Genomic DNA, 20,098 nt, shown 5'->3' with positions numbered 1-20,098 from the left:
ATAAAATTCATTAAAGAAAAGGAAAAGGAAATTAAAAAATCTGTCTCAGAATTATTCGATTGTTCCTTTTTTTCAATGTACTATTTAATATTATAAAGCGTCAAAGGTGATATTTTTCCCTGTGTCATGAGTGTTACTATTTTATTACTCTTACATAATTTTTGGGGTCGGAAAACTTTGGTTTTCTGTATGTATCTACTGCATATAATGTTACGATTGATTACTGTTACATTTATGAATCTTTTGGAAACAATAAAAGACTGCTGTTCCTTTTTGCATTTCCTTTCATTGGACCTACTGTACAAAATAAAAGTAGTGTACTTCAATTTTTAACCCTCCTTTTATAGACTTCGGTCTTTTCATCTTCTGGAGAAAAAGCTCTTCTTCACAGTGAGTGGGACATTGACATTGATTTCCTTTCCTCTTACATTTTACAAACATATCGCTCACTCCATAGTTTGGTATCATAGTTATCAATGCTACAGGAAGTGTGATAATGTCTATGGGGTGTAAAAGGTTATAACTCCTGGCCACAACTGAGAATAATAATTCTCTGGTACACTACCATCAGGACAACATAGCTTGAGCCCAAAATATTGATTTTGACATAGGATAAATCTATTTTTGGGGTGAGATAGCCATGTCGTCCTGATTCTCCCCCCCCCCCCCCCGGGTTACTTTCCATCCCCTCTCAATTTTCAGTGTGGGACCTCACATAAGTGATGACCAGATAAAGGATTTCCAAACATATAGATCAGACAGAGCAAATAGAAGTCAAGGGGGGACCACAGTACAGTATATGGAAGAGACATAAATCAAAGAAAAGTCTGTGAAAAATAGAGCAACACAGAATGTGAATTGATTGCTGTAGAATTTGAATATGAAAAACTAGTGAATATTGTAGTTAACAGACCCCCAAATACTTAAGAGTTTCACATCAATAATAGAAAAAATAGATGATATATGTAGAAACCATAAAGACTGGAGTATACTTCTATCTGGAAATTTTAACTTTCCTTTCATGGATTGGAAAGAGCGGATAGAAGAAAGTGGTTATATATATACATATAGAAAAGAGAGTAATAAGAGCACAGAAGATAAGAGGCAATTTGAAAAGTTTCAAGATATGCTATTAGAACAATATGTAACAAATAAACCACATACCAACAAGAAAGGACAATATCCTAGATTTAGTATTTGTGAATGAGGTGAATTATGTTAAAGAAATAATAGTGTATAACACGGGAATTTCAGACCACAATGTCATAGAATTAATAGTCCATTCCAAAGCACGTGATCGCAGAGATAATCAAAGCACAAAACGATGGAAGGATATGGAAAATATGAAGAATTGAACAAAGAATAGAAAAATGTATTCGTAAGTGATAATATACAGGTAAATACGGATATACTCTACAAAATACTGGAGAAAATTGTTGAAAAATATGTACCAAAAAAAAAAAAAAAAATAAACAGACATGCATACCAAGAGATAGAAGGAACTTATTTCAGAAAATTAGAAAGTGGAAGAAAAATCTTGCAAAAAAAAAAATGTATGGAAAATGATGGAAATGAAATGTAAAATAGAAAATGCAGAAAAAAAAGATTATACAATCGAAAGAAAATGAAAAAAGGGACTTAGAAGAAAGGACACGTCAAAACATGAAAAAAAAAAAACCAAAAGTACTTTACTCCTATGCAAAAAAGATGAATAAAGGGAGATTAGAAATAGGCCCTCTAAGAATTGAAGGACGGTTAACAAATAAAAAAAAGGAAATATGCAACATATAAGCAGAAAAATAAAATTGTGAGTTCACGCCAAGAATTGCGAATGAGAATAATGAAACAGAAATGTGAGAAGAAAATAGTGAATATCTAACAGGTATAGATATTAATGAAGCAGATATTGTGCAGGCTATAAGCGAAATTAAAAGTGGATCGGCAGTCGGACCAGATGGAGTTCCAGCGATTTTGTAGAAAAAAAACTGCACACACTATCGCGTAGCCACTTGCAATACTGCTAAGACAAAGTGTAGATATGAGCGAGGTATATGTTAAACATAAATTAGCTTATATAACCCCTATTTTCAAAAGTGGATCAAGACTAGAGGCAAGCAATTATAGACCTGTTAGTCTAACATCACATATGAAAGTGTACGAAAGGGTAATAAAAAAGAAAATAATGAATAATTTCATTAAAAATAATTTGTTTAATATAGGTCAACACGGTTTTGTGGCTGGAAAAAGTACACAAACCCAACTGATAGCACTCTCTGAAAACATACAATAATATGATAAATGAAAAAGACACAGATGTGATCTATCTAGATTTTGCAAAAGCCTTTGACAAGGTAGACCATAATATATTAGAGAAAAATATGAGAAAACATAATATTGTGGGAAATATAGGAAAATGGATAAAAGAATTTCTGCAAAACAGAAAACAGACAGTGGTTGCAAATGACAAGAAATCAGATGAAGATCAGGTAATATCTGGCGTGCCACAGGGTACGGTATTAGCTGCACTGTTGTTTGTTATTATGATCTCAGATATAAACTGTAATGTCAAAAACTCTGTAGCGAGAACTTTCGCCAATGAGACAAGAATAAGTAGAGAAATAACTTGCGATGAAGATAAAAACTCACTACAAAGAGATCTAAACAAAATATATGAATGGGCGGAGATAAATAGGATGGTATTTAACTCCGGTAAATTCGAATCGATAAACTATGGAAACAGAGAAGGAATGGTATATGCATACATGGGACCTAATAACGAGACAATCACAAATAAGGAAGCCATTAAATACCATGGTTTAATGTTAAACAGGAATATGTTTTGCAACGACCAAATAGCAACACTGTTGGCTAAATGTAAAGCAAAAATGGGAATGCTATTCAGACACTTTAAAATAAGAAAAGCTGAACACATGATTATGCTGTACAAAACTTATGTACGTAGTACAGTACACTCGAGTACTGCTATGTGATATGGTACCCACACTACCAAAAGGTTATTGCACGAATAAAGAGTGTACAAAGGTCCTTTACTGCTAGTATAGAAGAAGTTTAGGACCTTGACTACTGAAAAAGACTGCAATTTTTAAAATTATACAGTCTAGAAAGGAGAAGAGAACACTATATGATAATACAAGCATGGAAGCAAATCGAAGGAATTACTGAAAACATCATGGAACTAAAAATATCAGAAAGAAGAAGAAGAGGTAGATTAGTAGTGCTCAAAACTATACCAGGAAAACTAAGGAAGGCAAACAGGACATTATTCCACTACGCACCAGCATCGATAATGCAACGCCTATTTAATGCGCTGCCAGTTCATCTAAGAACCTTATCAGGAGTGAGCGTATATGTGTTTAAGAATAAGCTCGATAAACACCTAAAATGCATCCCAGACCATCCAAAACTGGAAGATGCAAAATACACCAGAAGATGCATTAGCAACTCTGGTGGATATATGAGGTGCCTCACACTGAGGGACCTGGGGGAACCCAAACATAGAATAAGGCAATAAGGTAAGGTAAGTCTCTCTCTCTCTCTCTCTCTCTCTCTCTCTCTCTCTCTCTCTCTCTCTCTCTCTCTCTCTCTCTCTCTCTCTCTTTTTTCATCCAAGAGAGATTATAGAAGTAGAAGAAGAGATAACCCCCCATATTTTTACAAAATATTCTGAAAGAAAGGCACCAATAGGTTGGAAACTAGGCAATGTTCCGCCAATGTATGAGAAGGGACCAAAAGAAGAGCCTGGCAGCTACAGACCTGTGTGTCTAATTTCTGTGCCTTGCAAAATTTTTTGATTAATTATAGTCAATTCAATTGTAGAACACGGAGAAAAACAATCTTCAGATAGACAGACAACATGGATTTAGACAAAAAAGATTGTGTGACAAATCTTTTGGAATTCTTCCAACACATGTTAAGCATTTTTGGAAAAAAAAAAAAAAAAAAACAGGCAATAGACATCATATACCTAGATTTGAAAAAGGCTTTTGACAAAGTTCCTAATAAAAAATTAAATGTTGAAATTAGAGCACTAGGCATTACTGACGAGCCAGCTGAATTGATCGAAGATTGGCTAACAAACAGAAAACAGAGTTGTAATCAACGGAGAAGCTTCAGAGTGGGCAGCTGTTACAAATGGAGTACATCAAAGATCCATCCTTGGCCCATTGCTATTTCTGATCTACATTAATGACATAGATTTAGGGTTAACTTGTAGAATATCCAAATTTGCCAACAATACTAAACTAGGCATAAATTTTGGGAACTCCAAAAATGTAGAAGCCTTAAAAGATGATCTAATGAAGCTAGGAGAATGGTCCAGAAAATGGCAAATACCTTTCAACTCTGGGAAATTTAAAGTCATGCACATATATTATAATAACCCACAATCATATTACTCATTGCTAGGCAATGAAATGGAAAGTGTGGACGAGGAGGAAGATCTTGGTATTATTATCAGCAAGGATTTAAAGTCACTAAACAGAGCATAAATGCAGAGTAGAAAACACAAAAACTAATAGGTTACATAAAGAGGTAATTCAAATACAGTCTATACACTGCACTAGTAAGACCCCATCTAGAATATGGAGTCCAATTCTGGGCTCCAAGTGTTCAGAAGGATATAGATAGACTGGAAGCAGTATAAGCTATGGCCACCAAACTAGTTCCAACAGTAAGGCAATGTGAATACGATGACTAAGGGGACAGTTAATAGAGGCATTAAAATTTTTAAGGGAATAACAAATGTAGATTACAACAATCTTTTCACTCCTAGCCCAAACCAGTCCAGAGTTAACGGGTACAAACTAGAACTGTAAAGATACAACTCCACACAATGCTGCAATTTCTTTACATACAAAATAGCAAATATTTGGAATAGACTTCCAGCAGATGTAGTAAATAGTGACATGGTAAACGAGTTCAAGAATAAGTCAAGACAAGGTCAGAAAAACTCTCTAAATACTTAGAATAAATTATTCTACCAAAGAGCAAGTAGTGTCTCCACAGATGGACTTTGAAAGTCTTTAAGAAATCCATAATCTTTGTAACTCCTTGTAACACTCGCTCTACTAAAGAGCAAGTGGAGGCTCTGCGGAAGGACTAAAAAGTCTGTGAGACATCCAAAATCATTGTAACTCTCTCTCTCTCTCTCTCTCTCTCTCTCTCTCTCTCTCTCTCTCTCTCTCTCTCTCTCTCTCTCTCTCTCTCTCTCTCTCTCTATATATATATATATATTATATATATATATATATATATATATATATTATATATATATATACACACATATATATATCACTTTGTGCCTCCATTATATGTTTGATTTTGAGAGGTCAGCTTTGCACCTTCATAGAATTGAAGCATGTGGATGAGATCATGCTTTAGAGGCATATCTTCCGTTATTCTGCGACTTGTTTATGGTCATTGAGGTGCCTTGCACAGTAACTCAAAGACCCTTCACCATTTTGAGTTTGTGCCAAATTAGTAGTAAAACTATTCAACAACAAACTGAAAGTTTTAACCTTAAGATGAAAAATTGAATGAGATATAAACAAGACAATGAAACGCACTTGGACACAAATTTTGCACATTGATTTCGGCTGAGATCTGCAAGAGGCTGAGCTGTGTGTCCTCCATTCACCAGGTTCATTTTGCCAAGTCAGATTCATAGTGTTCTACATAAACAACACTCATGCATGCCTGTACCCTATGTCCTGAAAATTTCAATGATCTTTGTGATTTTTTTCATCTTAAGTAAAGTATACTGTATGGCTCAAAACGTTCTATAAGAGATGAATAGATGAATGATTTCAAATTGTAAAAATTGATCCACTAGGAGGAAGAGACCAAAAGTGATATAAAAGTAAAATGCAAAAAAAAAAAAAATGCTGTTAACCTTTATAACCTTTTACAGTGTGTCATATTGGCACCATTCCCCTTATAGAAAAAATCTATCTTTAAAGCCATTGTGAAATGAGTTAGGGTTGCCAAGTATCTATACAGTATATTTGTAAGCTTTTAATATTATTTTTTCTTTATTCCTTTTCAGGACTGTTGATAAATCAAATTTTAAGGGTGTTGTAAGCCTCTGCCCCATCAGCACATATGAATCTCCACACATTCATTTGGTTGTCGTTACTGGTAAGGAGTACATCTTGCTTTTAACTATTAGTGGCTACCTCTCCCAGCTCTGCTTTTGCTTTGCTGTGTTTGGCATGCCATTTAAGGTACTGAGAGTGTCTATCGATTTATTGAAGATTTATTGCTCCAGGAATATTTAAATAAGTTTTAACAGAATGTGGTAAAACTTAAGAGGTAAGGCTCTTGACAGGTGAATTATAGTTATTGTAAACAATATACCAATTTTAGCTAACATTTAAGTGTAATTGTCAACAATTCTACCCCACTAATCAGAAAATATGTTTTGTTTGATGGCTTAAATGAAAGGCATTTTAACCGGTAATAATGCGTTATATGCCACTAACTTTATGAATAGCTTAACCTAGCAACTGAAAATCAAAGGGGCTGAGAATATATGATGTTCATATTGCTGTTTCCGCGGAAACCCTGTTAATCGACACTTACTCGCAAAATTTTATAAAGATATTTTAAATTTTCCTTTTTTGTTTCACTTGAATAAATACATTTCATTAACAAAGGAATTGAACCTTTTAGTAGTATGTGGCAAGAAGCGTATGGTTGCTGCATCCGTTTTTTTTTTTTTTTTTTTTTTTTTTCCCATATCTTAGTTGACTGGCTTTGATCATGCACCCTCCAGAATGTGTACATGCTGTGCATTAGATGACTTCCTCTGGTTTAATTAGCAGTTATTGCCTGGAATGTCCGTGGAAATAATTTCTGGGAGCTCATGATCCTCATTCCTTTTGTGCATCGTGTTGTGGTTAATTCTGTGATTTAATCATTGCAAAGAGTGCATTTCACTCTTGGTACCACTTATGGAAAAGTAAATTTGCTGGTCAAGTTAACAGTTCTAAGCCCAAAGGAAACTTGCTTTTAGATCATGGGAGTATCCAGGGAAGACTACGCTAGTTGATATAGCAGGAATAACAATGATAACAACACACCTCCACATTTGGAGAACTCACAAGTTCAGCCATCTTTCGATAGCGATGAGCTTCACAAGCTCTTGACATCATTTACTTTGTTAAACTTTGGAAATTCAGTGAATCCTCCCATTGTCATAGTAATTTTGTTCTTTCATAAACCATTACCAAACCTAACACCCCCCCCCCCCACCTGTCATTCTAATATTAAGGGGTATGACTCAGCCCCATTGAAACAATGACATTTTGCGGTTACTTCAAACTCCTACTGCTTTCTTATTTATCGACAGATTTCTTTTGTTTGAAAACCATTGGAAATATAATTTTATGTTCTAAAATCTGTACATTGTAAATTTGGTTTTCAATTTTTATATACTGTATATTATATAAAAATATAGAAGTCAATTTTAATGGCGGCCATTTTCCATTTCAGTTTCGCGTTTTTCCTAAAATTGAATGTACAGATTTTAGGTTAAAAATTTCTATATCTTTTCTTGTTTTAATGACAAAAATTTGATAATATAGAAAAAAAAGTAGGAAATTTTCTCTGAAAATATCAGGTTTTAGAAGGGCTTCAAAGTTTTTTTTTAATAATCGGTCGATTCTACATTAGTATGCATAAATATTAATAAGTAGGGGTATTCAGTGCGTAGGCAATTTAATTCATATCTTTTCATGTTTGATTGATAAGAATTGGTCAATATTTAAAAAAGTTATAGAAATTTTTCCTTGAATATTCATTGTTCTAGCACTATATACAAACCTTATGCTCTTTATGTCCGAGTATTATTTCAGCGGTAACTGAAACCTGAAACCAGCCATTAAAGCTTTTTTGAGGTGTAAACAACCTCCGCTAGTTAGCGAATGAGGTTAGCAGTAAACCAACCACCCTGCTCTCACCATCACTAGTAAACAATCGTCAGTTTTTAATAAGATGTCGTCTTGCCCTCCCGTCAAACATTTTAACTAGCTTGCGAATAAGAGCAACTAGCCTAAAGTTTTAAAATGCCGTTTTCTTTTCAGATGGCGACTTAGACTTGCCTTAGGTATGGACTTTGTCACTTCATTTAGCAAAGCAACGGCTTCCACCAGCGGGGGAAGTTTTTTCTGTTCCCCTTTGCTGCAACCCTTACCTTCCGTGGGACTTTCAGGTCTACCCGCTAAGTAATGGTTTCCCAGGGTGTTACAGTTTAATGCTGCAATGTTTGTGTCTGCTCACCTTCATTCCTGCAGTTCCAGCATAGGAACAAGAGCAGTGAGAGATTGGTTCCCTTCAGAATTTCCAGTTGGGATCACTTCGGAGTGAAGCAAGAAATTGGCTTTGGCTACATATCACAGGCAGCTCTTGATGCTGACCTTCAACTTGAACAAATCTTTTTGACGGGAAGCAGAAAGTGATGCCCATAGGTTGGCCTCCAGGTGTTGGACAACTTTTGAGAGAGAGTTAACCTCCACTAGGTGTTGGGCAACTTAACCTTCGGAGTGAGTTACCCTCCATCAGCCACTGTTCAGCAATCTTCCCTCTTTTGGGGGAATTGCCGACGGTGGCAACGGGTTGGTCGGGTTAAACCACCCGTGGGAGTGACTGCCTTCGCCTAAGTGGTTCCCGCCTCCTGAGTATTCATCCATTGGGAATTGGATTCATCCATGCCCAGCTCAAGCTTTTTGGAATTTGGTGATGGAGGAGTTAGGTGGCTGTTTGCAGTTCCTGCTCATCGCCGCTATACCCCAAGGGTACAAAACGAGTCTCGTGAGCAATTTCCCTTTGGGATCTCCACGGATAGTGATGCCTCCCACCTCTCTCATCGACGAGTCTCGTACTGTATAACTCTCCGTAGTTATTGACGACATCTTACATGTTGGACGCAACAAAGCTCCTGGAACTCTGTTGTGCCCTCATGTTTTCAACCTCTTACAAGGGAGAAACTGTTCGTAGGCTATAACTCTTTGTGGTTATTGCGAACATCATGCCTGTTTGGCACAATTAGACTCCTGGAACTTTGTGAGGCCAAGCCTTTTTACACTTACACCTCATGGTTTCAATCTCTTACAAGACCAGCACAGCCTTCTTCGTTCACTTCCAAGGGGATGGCATAAGACCACTCGTCAACCTGTTGAGGTGGAGTTAGGATGAGTACAGGTAGTTGTCTAACCACAAAGATGGGGATGGGGAGATGCGTCGACGTATGTCGAACTCAAAAAGTGAAGTTCTGTAGATTTTTTATGATACGTCATGATTCGGCAATCATCTACGTCATATTTTATCAATATTTTCTTATTATATATCATTATTTCATTTTCTTGTTGAGTAGGATATCATATGCTCTATTGAAGTATTTTTGTATTCTATTTTTCAATTTAGGAAGAATTTTAAAAATCAAGAATTACTTAATATTTTGTTTACCTTTTGTTATGATCAGCTGATCTGAAGGTCCCGTTACCGTATCGAAAGATTGCGCACATACGAGTGGTGTATTTTTTATGTAATTTCTTAATTTATTCGAAATATCTTCATGATAAATATTACATCAGCACCAATATGTTACAGGATATCACATTTTCACACAGTTCGTTTATAGATATTATTATTAGTTATCATGCGAATACGTTGTCACTCTTTCTCTGTGCGTGCGTGCGTGCATGTGCAGATGGCTTGAGATAATAAGTCTTAGCCCCCAATTTCTCTGTGCGATTGTGTATGTCTGTCTGTGTGCGCGCCGGCCCGTACTGGTTACGAGTAGTTCATTTTAAAAGCTTCATACCGTATTTAATTTTTTCATTAGTTATTATTGTGGTTTATTAAAGCATGTTTGTATTCTATTTTCCAATTTCTTGAGCATTCCAATAATCAACAATTACTTCGGTAGCCATCAATGATAAGGTCACGTTACCGTATTGCGATCATGTGCACATATAGTTCGAATAACACAGAATTGCATAGTTTTTTTAACATTCAAAATCTCTTCAGAATGAATATTACATCAGTGCCAATATGTTGGAGGGTATCACATTTTCCATACAGTTCATTTATAGACCTTATTATTAGTTGTAAATCTCTCTCTCTCATATATTTTGATTTTTAATTCACTGTTAAATCTTCATATTTCTTTGGACATTATTAGAAATTTTTTGCATCATTACTCGATGTTTCGATTATGGGAATGGTAACGTATCGGAAGGAATTCACTTGATTTGCCACTCGCCTTCCGCCAGAAATATGACGTCATCAGACTTTTTTTTTTATTTTTTTTATTTATGGTAAGTTGTACTATTCTCATAACTACAAATACAGACCACTAAAACACTTGATATCGTTACTCAGTGTTTCGATGATGGGAATACTGTAATAAGATTATTTGGTAACACGCCGAAAGGAAATTCAGATTGCCAGCCCGCTTCCGCCAAAAATATGACGTCACAAGACACATGACGTAAACTTTACAAAGAATGACTTGCAAAATATGTAGATCCATTTTTTTTTTCTTGTAAGGAATGAAAGAAAATACTAACTTACCAAGCAAAAGTATTTCATTTTCATCATGTAAAAGGAAATAAATTATTTTTAAGAAAATAATTTTTCTATTTGTGTACTTTCTTTAGATAAATATCGATCTATTATTAGAGATTAGGCCAAATAAAACTAGTGTAGATTCAAATTTACGCTATGTAATACTCATGACAACCGATACAGACCCACAAAATACTTTGTATCGTTACTTAATATTTTGATAATGGGAATACCAATACTAATCGTTAGCCTATTGGAAGGAAATCACTATACAGGTAATGTTTGACTTACGACCTATGCGACTTATAACGATTCGACTTTACGACGATTTTTTCAGGGTGATGACGTCATAAATCTATCGGAAATAGGACTAATATTTCCTTGAAAATAATCTTTTTTCTTGTATAAAAATAAACTAATTTATCTTGTTAAATTATTATTTTCTTTTATTGTTAATATTCAGTGTCTATTTTCAGTAAAAAATACATTAAGAAAAGTTTTAATATCTATCGAGTTCATATTACATATCTGGTGACGTCACATCACCGGTGGAAAGCGACCGGGCAATGCAGTGATTTCCTTCCAATAGGCTAAAGATTAATATTAGTATTCCCATTATCAAAATATTAAGTAACGATACAAAGTATTTTGTGGGTCTGTATCGGTTGTCATGAGTACTACGTAGCATAAATTTAACTGTACGCTAGTTTTATTAAATCACTGATAATAGATCGATGATTATCTGAAGTAAGTATACTAATAGGACAAATATTTTCTTGAAAATAATATATTTCCTTTTACATTTTAAAAGTTAAATACTTTTGCTTTGTAAGTTAGTATTTTCTTTTCATTTCTTATAAGAAAAAAGAAAATTAATTTTCATATTTTGCAAGTCATTCTTCGTAGTGTTTACGTCACGTGTCTCGTGACGTCATGTATCTGGCAGAAGTGCGCTGACAAACCGAATGATTTCCTTAAATTGTGTTACCGAGCAATCTTATCACAGCATTCCCATCATCGAAACACTGAGTAACGAAATCAATGTTTTAATGGTCTGTATCATTAGTTATGAGATTAGTACAACTTACCGTAAATTTAAGAAAAAAAAGTCTGATGACGTCATATTTCTATATTTCTGGCGGAAGGCGAGAGGCAAATCTATTCCCATTATCGAAACATCGAATAATGATATAAAATTTTTTTTTTATTAATTTTCAAAGAAATATGAAGATTTAACTGAATTAAAAATAAAAATACGGAGAGAGAGAGAGAGAGAGAGAGAGAGAGAGAGAGAGAGAGAGAGAGAGAGAGAGAGAGTGTTTCCTTTGAAACAAAATTCATCTGGGAGGGGTTCAAATAGAAACATTGATTAGTGATGATGCATATTCGAGTTCTCTGACCCAGATGATACATGTGATGAATTTTCGGTTGCAGTGTTAAAAACAAGAAATAAAAATGAATAGATTGTTGTAATCTACATTTGTTGTTCCTTTAAGAATTTTGAATGCCTCTTTTAACAGTCCCCTTAGTTGTCAAATTTTGTACAAGAAATAAGTTCAAACCTTCCATCTTCTGTCTATATGCAAATTTACTTAGAATTGGAACTAGTTTGGGGGGGCCAAAGTTTGTACTGCTGTCAGTCTATCTATATCCTTCTGACTATTTGGAGCCTACAATTGGACTTATTTTAGATGGGGTTTTACAATGATATGTACAGCTGTAGTGCAGTGTCTTTGTTTTTGTATTTGAATTGTCTCTTTATGTAACCTATTAGTTTTTGTGCTTAATTTTCAGCTTTTATGCTCTGTTTGTTGAACTTCAAATCCTTGATGATGATAATACCGAAATCTTCCTCTTGGTCCACACTTTCCAAATCATTACCTAGCAGTGAGTAATCTGATTGTGGGTTACTATAACCTATGTGCAGGACTTTAAATTTTCCACAGTTGAAAGGTATTTGCCCTTTACTGGACTATTCTCCTAGCTTCTTTAGATCCTCTCTTAAGGCTTCTACGTCTTCTGGGTTCACAGCATTTATGCCTAGTTCAGTATCGTCGGCAAATTTGGCTAATCTATTAGTTATTCCTAAATCTATGTCAATGTAGATCAGAAATAGCAATAGTCCAAGGATGGCGCCTTGAGGTACTCCTCTTGTAACAACTGCCCATTCTGAAGCTTCTCCATTGATTAAAACTTTGTTTTTCTTTATATGTTTTACTATTGAATCTACTATAATTGATACGAAAATTTTGCAAGGCACTGAAGTTGGACACACAGGTCTGTAGGTGCCAGGTTCTTCTATTGGTCCCTTCTTGTAGATTGGAAGAACATTGCCTAGTTTCCATCCTTGTAGTGCCTTTCTTTCGTTGACTATCTTTGGGAACATTTTGTGAAAGTGTAGGGTTATCTCTTTTAGGTGAATATCATCTGGACCTGGTGCCTTACACTTACCGGGTCATTTTCTTTTTTATATCATTCACTGTAAAGGGGATTCTATTAAATGGTTGTTGCCCTTCATATTTTATAGCCGGTTCAGGTAGGGTCGCCGATTCTTCCCTAGTGAATACAGTTGTGAAATATGCATTCATCAGTTCGGCTTTTTCGAAATCATTTGTTATAAGATTACCCCCCTGAGTCTCTTAAAGGGCTAATGTTGTTTTTGATTGGTTTTCTGCTGGTTACTTATGCAAAAAATGCTTTTGGGTTTTCTTAACTAGCTGAAACCATTCTTTTCTCTTCATTGATCTTGGCCTTTCTAACTAGTTTATCTACTTTTCGACTTAAATTTGTGTGCTCAGAAATTTTATGAATTGAAGGCTCTGGATTTATGTTTCCTGTCGCTACTTATTGCATTGGGTATTTCTCTGTTGAATAGGTTGTGGAGTTCTATTTGGTAATATTTTTCTATGCAGTATGCCCCTTTTTCTTTATATATTTCTACAAAGGAGTCCCAATGTGTATCTATCTTCCTTGTTTCATTGTATTCTAAATTCTTAGTGTATTCCTTCAGTTTTATCCAGTTACTCATCTGTAGTGCAGCTTTTTTTTTTATAATTTTCCTTTCTTTTAAATGAGGAATATTCACCTGAAACCTCCTAAATATTTTGTGGTCAAATTTGCCAATATTTTTTACTACTGTAACATTTGATATTAAATTTTCTTCTGTTGTTAGCACAATATCTAGTATGTTGTTTCACCTAGTGATTTATCGACCCACTGATGGAAAAATTCATTGATGAAAAATTCAAGTAGCCTATGTCTCTCTGTATTTGATGCAGAATTCATAGTGTCCCATTTTACTGCTGCATTGAAGTCGCCCATTAGGACAGCTAGCTTATTGTTAACTCTTGTCCAAGTTGTCTATACAGCTCATCATCCTGTTCTTGTGTTTGATGTGGCAGTCTGTATATTACTAGTATGGACATATTTTTTCCTATGGTGTTGATACATGCATCTGTCAATTCACATTCATTTTCTAATTTAATTTCTATGGGGTTTAAGTGAGCATTACCCCTCCACCTATTTTGATAAGGCGATCCTACTTGAAAAACTTGAAACCTGTGATTTCCTATTCTTTGATAAAATCCTTGGGTTTTTTCTTAAATCCAGGTCTCGGTAATGCCAATGACATCTAGTTCCTCACACTAGCTATTATTGCCCTGAAGTTTTTCATTTTGTTTCTTACTGACTGAACATTGTATTGTGCCACTCTGAAGAAATCTTTTTTTTCTCTTTCTATGTGGCTTTGCTAGTTTCCATATTTACTAGTTTTAGTTTCACTTTTACCTGCATTATCAAAGTTTTATGCCAAATTTCCTCTATTTATTGTTGGAGGATTTTCTAAGGGTCTAGTTTGTTCTTGGTTTACTGTGTTTAAGTAATTGTACAGGCTGAGATTAGGTTGGTTTCCATACTCTCTTGCCTTCTTCAATGAAGTGTGTTCAGTCTCTTTGGTAGAATTTTTTCTTGCCATAAAAAGTGTCCAAAGATCTATAAAAATAACTTTCTTTTTCTGGCATGTGGACTCAAGCCTTCCATTTATCCCTATGGCCTTACTGAGGATGAAGCGGCTGACATTGAGTCTTGGGACAATAACTATAACAAGAGTTTTATTGGTCTTGTTTCTAGATGTTTCAACAGTTTTTCTTCTAGCTGTTTAACCAAAGGATCTGTTTGGGCAGAAGTACCTTTTCTTGGAATAGGTCATTTCCAGTTGTCTGAACAATAATGGTGGTGGTCTTGTTATCTGTTGTAGTTTTACTAACTACAACTTCTATCTTCCGTGAGTTAGCACCTGGATAAGACCTGACCTTTCTCCTCTTTTTGAGGCTGCAGTGCTCCCCTTTTTCTTTTACCATAGAGTTTCCAATTAACATTGTCCCGTCTTCCTCTTCCTCTGCTAAGTGGGTGAATTTGTTTTTGGTGGCAGTTACATTTCTAGGCTGTTGTGTATTCTTCTTGGCCTTAGGTAGTGTTACGATCTTGAAATCGTTACAGGTTATTTTAATAAGTGAAATAAATGTTTACAACAACAACCCTTAAAACATGGAAAATGAATATAAAAAGAAACTCACAAAAAAACACGACACTTTCATTCACAAACTTATATAGAAAATTAATGTTACTTCCTCAGTTACTTTAACTGACAAATCAAATCAATCAAACACCAACAGAAAAGGGGAACAGTCAGTAAGGTAAAAATTCTTAAGGAATAGTTTTCTGCAGCTGCTGAGATGATACTAGTACGGGGACTAAAGGCTTGAGAACTTTGCATAAGGCCGACTGAAGTTCAGATGAAACTGGCATGATGACCTGATTCGAAGACGTCACAAAAAGGACGGCATCAAGAAAGGACATCAGAGGTCTTTTCCCAGGAATTCGATGATACTGTTGAAGTAAGGCTTGCTGTAGGCAGTGTTGGCTACTTCTCGTCACAAGCAGGGAGGCTGGCTGCTTCAATTTGTCTCTTCTCAACCATAACAGGATCTTTTGGAGATGGGCTTTTGTTGTCTGAAGGGAAGGTTAGAATCTGGCTCTATCAGACTTCTGGTCTTCTGTTTCTTATCTCACTAGGACTTGGATCTTATCTGCCTCGGACATAGTTCCTCTCTTGTCTTATGTCCTGTCCTATCTCTCTTGGACAATCTCTTCTTGAAGTTTAAATACCCATGTATGGGTGGAGTTAATTACATTGGGCAGTGGTCATCTCCATAGAAGGCGTTCTTTTTAACAATTCTGAATCTCTATTGGCTTCCTCAAAAATGGCCACTTTGATCACGCTATGGAAGCTTCTAGAAGAAATTTCTGATGCAATCTGGACCACGTGTTAAGTCGTAACAAAAGGGCAGCACGTGTCCTTCCATGATGACATATATCCTAAACAAGGATTTCCCTCAGGCTCGGTTTCTCAAAATATGTTGACTGCACTAATTAAGACGATGATAGGCTTGCCCAAACAGGGCCGTAGTCGAATCTTGTCTCGCCTCGCTGCTCATATTTTGGGAATAGATATTTTTGTCTTTTATTATACCTGTCGTGTGTCTACCCATGACAGGTACCATTCCTCATAGAAGGTTTAGTGAACTCTCAGCTTTGCTTGGTTATTTCCTCTCTGGGTTCTGTTCTTGATTTTTTCTTATTTTGTATTTCTTGGATACTAATCCCATTTTCTACATCATCATCTATGACTTTCTTGTTCCTTATTTCTAACTGCTGGAACTGGACACAATCTCTGTAATTTTTTTTTTAGCTCTTAGTTTTAATTTTTCTATTTCCTGTTCCTGCTGACAGAACTAGCATACACTATTACGATGCAGGTTTGCAGCTCACCCTTCTTTAAAATCTACGCAACATTTGTTTATTTGACATTTTGCTCTGCTTTAACTTACGTTTCACATTCACTTTTAATATCTTTGATATTATCTAAATATGTAAATTTGGATATCTCCGCTAATAACTTCTAAAAATATCAGCTTTGTGACCACTAGTGTAAAAAGAGGGGTGGATGATAGTTACCCACCTGCTGCCACATCCTCTTAATCCTGGGTGATTTTCCATCTTTTCTGTCCCTAACCTCACATAAGTTCAATCAGTAGAACTTCAGTTCAAACTCACAGCAAATGTTTTCATGTTGAACTGGCTTACATGAGTCATTTTATAGTTTATATATTGAAAATCTGTTTTAATATTTGTAATGTTTTTAAAATGTTTAATTTTAATTTTTCTTTGCTTTTTATATCATTTCTTTCCTTATTTTGTTTCCTCACTGGGCTATATTTCCCTGTTGGAGCCCTAGGACTTATAGCATCTTGCTTTTCTAACTAGGGTTGCAGCTTAGCTAGTAAAAATAATAATAATAATAATAAAAGTGCTTCCAAACCAACAGTTAAGTCTCCTCAAAGTTGGGCTGTCCCTAATCTACCGCATCTCTGAAATGAGCAGCATAAGACAAAAGCCAGTACTCTTGCTAGGATTGACAGAAAAAGGCTAGCAATTACAGGGATTTCCAGATATCCAAGAACAGCTAGACTCTTAAGTACTACTGAGTATTACCAAGCAGTAGCAACTGTGTTTTTAGTTGTCTAGGACTCCAACAAGGCACATAAGCTATGTCAATTTCATGAGCAGTTGAGCCTAATTCGCTAGGGGCCGGTCACAGGGAGTGGTCAGCTACACACATTAATTATGTGCTTTACGGGGCACTAATAGCACTGTTTTATTCTTGCGTCCCGTCACACTGGGAATCCTCCGTTCCAGTCTCTCAAAACTTGTGAGGGAGTTCTTAGCGTTGTTTTTAGAGATTCAAAAGCCACTGCTATGACGCATAAGATAGCTGTCAACTCCTTAATGACTGCATGTACAGGCTTGTTATAAATGTTTTTTTTTTTTCTTTTTTTTTTTTTTACTTTTATTTGAACCAGAAGAGATTAAAAGGTGAGAGTATGGATAGAAGGGTTGGAAATGCATGAAAAAGAGATATATGAAAATATGGTTTTTTTTTTTTTTTTTGGTCCAGTCCCCAGACAATGTTAAGAGAGAGAGAGAGAGAGAGAGAGAGAGAGAGAGAGAGAGAGAGAGAGAGAGAGAGAGAGAGAGAGAGAGCCTTACCTTACCTTATTCCTTATTGCCTTATTCTATGTTTGCATTCCCCCCAGGTCCCTCAGTGTGAGGCACCTCGTATATCCACCAGAGTTGCTAATGCATCTTCCAGTCTTGGATGGTCTGGGATGCATCTTAGGTATTTATCGAGCTTATTCTTAAACACATCTACGCTCACTCCTGATATGTTTCTTAGATGAGCTGGCAGCGCATTAAATAGGCGTTGCATTGTCGATGCTGGTGCGTAGTGGATTAATGTCCTGTGTGCCTTCCTTAGTTTTCCTAGTACAGTTTTGGGCACTATTAATCTACCTCGGCTTGCTCTTTCTGATATTTTTAGTTCCGAGAGAGAGAGAGAGAGTGTGTGTGAGTGAGCGAGTTTTACAAGGATTTTGGATGTCTCAAAGACTTTTTAGTCCATCTGCGGACACTCCATTTGCTCTTTGGTAGAGCGATTTAGTTTAAGCAATTTGTTATTATGACCTTCTCTGACTTATTCTTGAACTCGTTTACCGTGTTACTGTTTACTACATCCGTTGGAATTCTACTCCAAGAATTTGCTATTTTGTATGTAAAGAAATTGACATATTGAGTGGTGTTGTATATTTTCAATTCCAGTTTGTACCCGTTACCTCTGGACTGACTTGTGCTAAGCGTGAATAGATTGTTGTAGAGACGCTCCCTAAGATACGAATATCCGTGTTACGAACATCCGGATATACGAACACAAATTGACGGAAGTCCAAACATGTTCGTAAACATCCGTAGATTTCATCGCAAGTTTAAATTTTGAAATTAGTGCCACCCCCGTCTTGTATTAACTATATGTTGATTTTGTTATTACCAATGTTCTACTTAATTTTTCTTAGGACTTCCAAATAAATTAAATGAATGCCATTTATATAATGTTTTTTTTTATGACGCCGCCTAAAATGGAAACCTTCCATCATAATAAACAAACGAAGGCATTAAACGTGCATGATGAAAGTGATAAATAATGATATTAAAAGCTTTTAGTAAATATGTTATTACAAATATTATTTCCTGTATCTATATAAAATCCTACATACGTAGCAAAGTAGGAAAACTATTTTGGGGGGTGGGGCGCGTTTAATCATCAATAACAAACTGCCGCTAATGACAGAATGATAATTTACGATAATACTTAACTGTTACTATAGATGATTGTCCATTCCATATCCAAAATACTTTTCCTAACTTCAGTTTTAAGTCAATTTGTACCCCCCTCAATTACGAAACCATCTAAAATAAAAAGTATGAGAAGAAGCAAGTACTAGCCCGATTTTTAAAGTTGTCGAACAATTAAGTTACCGCTATAACGTTCGATGTGACAGATGGTGCGAGATTGGAGAAAGTAAGGAAAATTGAATCATGATTGATTTTCAATATAAATGAAACTTTGAGGAGCAACAAAGATATCATTTGTTAGAGAGATAGAGAGAGGTAAGGAATGGGAGGTAGTGAAAAGTAGCCGAGAGAGAGAGAGAGAGAGAGAGAGAGAGAGAGAGAGAGAGAGAGAGAGAGAGAGAGAGAGAGAGAGAGAGAGAGAGAGAGAGAGAATATCTGTTGTAATCGAATGTCGTGTTTTTGTTTCAGGAGAAATTGATCGCCACGACTAACAACAACATACTGTACTGAACTTTACAGTATTATACAGACTACTGTAATATGATAAAGTAAAATATTTGTAATAACCTATTTTATATGAAATGGGGCTATTTGTTGACTTCTACGGCTGAAAATCGTAGACATCTGAGTTAGGTTACGCTTACCCTAGACCAAAATTTAACACTAACGACTTACGAACAATTCGCATTACGAACAGACTCTCGGTCCCTATTGTGTTCGTTAGTTGGGGACTGTCTGTAATCTACATTTGTTATTTCTTTGAGAAATTTGAATACCTCTATTAACTGTCCCCTTAGTCGTCGAGCTGGTGGAGCAATTTAGTTAAAACATTTATACTCATTCCTAAACTCGTTTACTGTGTTACTATTGACTAAATCTTCAGGAAGTCTATTCCACGTACAGTATTTCCTATTTTGTATGTAAAGAAATTGCCATATTGACTGGTGTTGTATCTTTTCAATTCCAATTTGTATCAGTTACCTCTGGAATGATTTGTGCTAAGAGTGACTAGATTGTTGTAATCTACATTTGTTATTTCTTTAAGAATTTTGAATGCCTCTATTAACTGTCCCCTTAGTCCTCGTGTTTGTAGATCAAGTAAGTTCAAATGCGTCATCCTCCGTCTATATTCATATTACCTTAGTGTTGGAACTAGTTTGGTGGCCAAAGTTTGTACTGCTTCTAGACTATCCATATCCTTCTGAATACTTGGAGCCAAGAACTGGATTCTGTATTCTAGATATGGTCTTGTTAGTGATGTGTA

At 35.6% G+C, this 20,098-nt stretch overlaps 1 protein-coding gene across 1 annotated transcript in view; it reads left to right on the top strand.

Annotated features, from left to right (window-relative positions):
* Positions 1 to 20,098, top strand: part of Nup154 (nuclear pore complex protein Nup154) — a 290,508-nt gene that overhangs the window by 44,741 nt on the left and 225,669 nt on the right. Inside the window, exon 4 of the mRNA XM_068349854.1 lies at positions 6,065 to 6,156. Coding sequence (XP_068205955.1) covers positions 6,065 to 6,156 — 92 coding nt within the window. The remainder of the gene's footprint in view (positions 1 to 6,064; positions 6,157 to 20,098) is intronic.

Source organism: Palaemon carinicauda, chromosome 2 (genome assembly GCF_036898095.1).
Source record: "Palaemon carinicauda isolate YSFRI2023 chromosome 2, ASM3689809v2, whole genome shotgun sequence".
NCBI classification, from domain to species: domain Eukaryota; kingdom Metazoa; phylum Arthropoda; class Malacostraca; order Decapoda; family Palaemonidae; genus Palaemon; species Palaemon carinicauda.
This window is presented reverse-complemented; position numbering and strand designations above follow the sequence as displayed.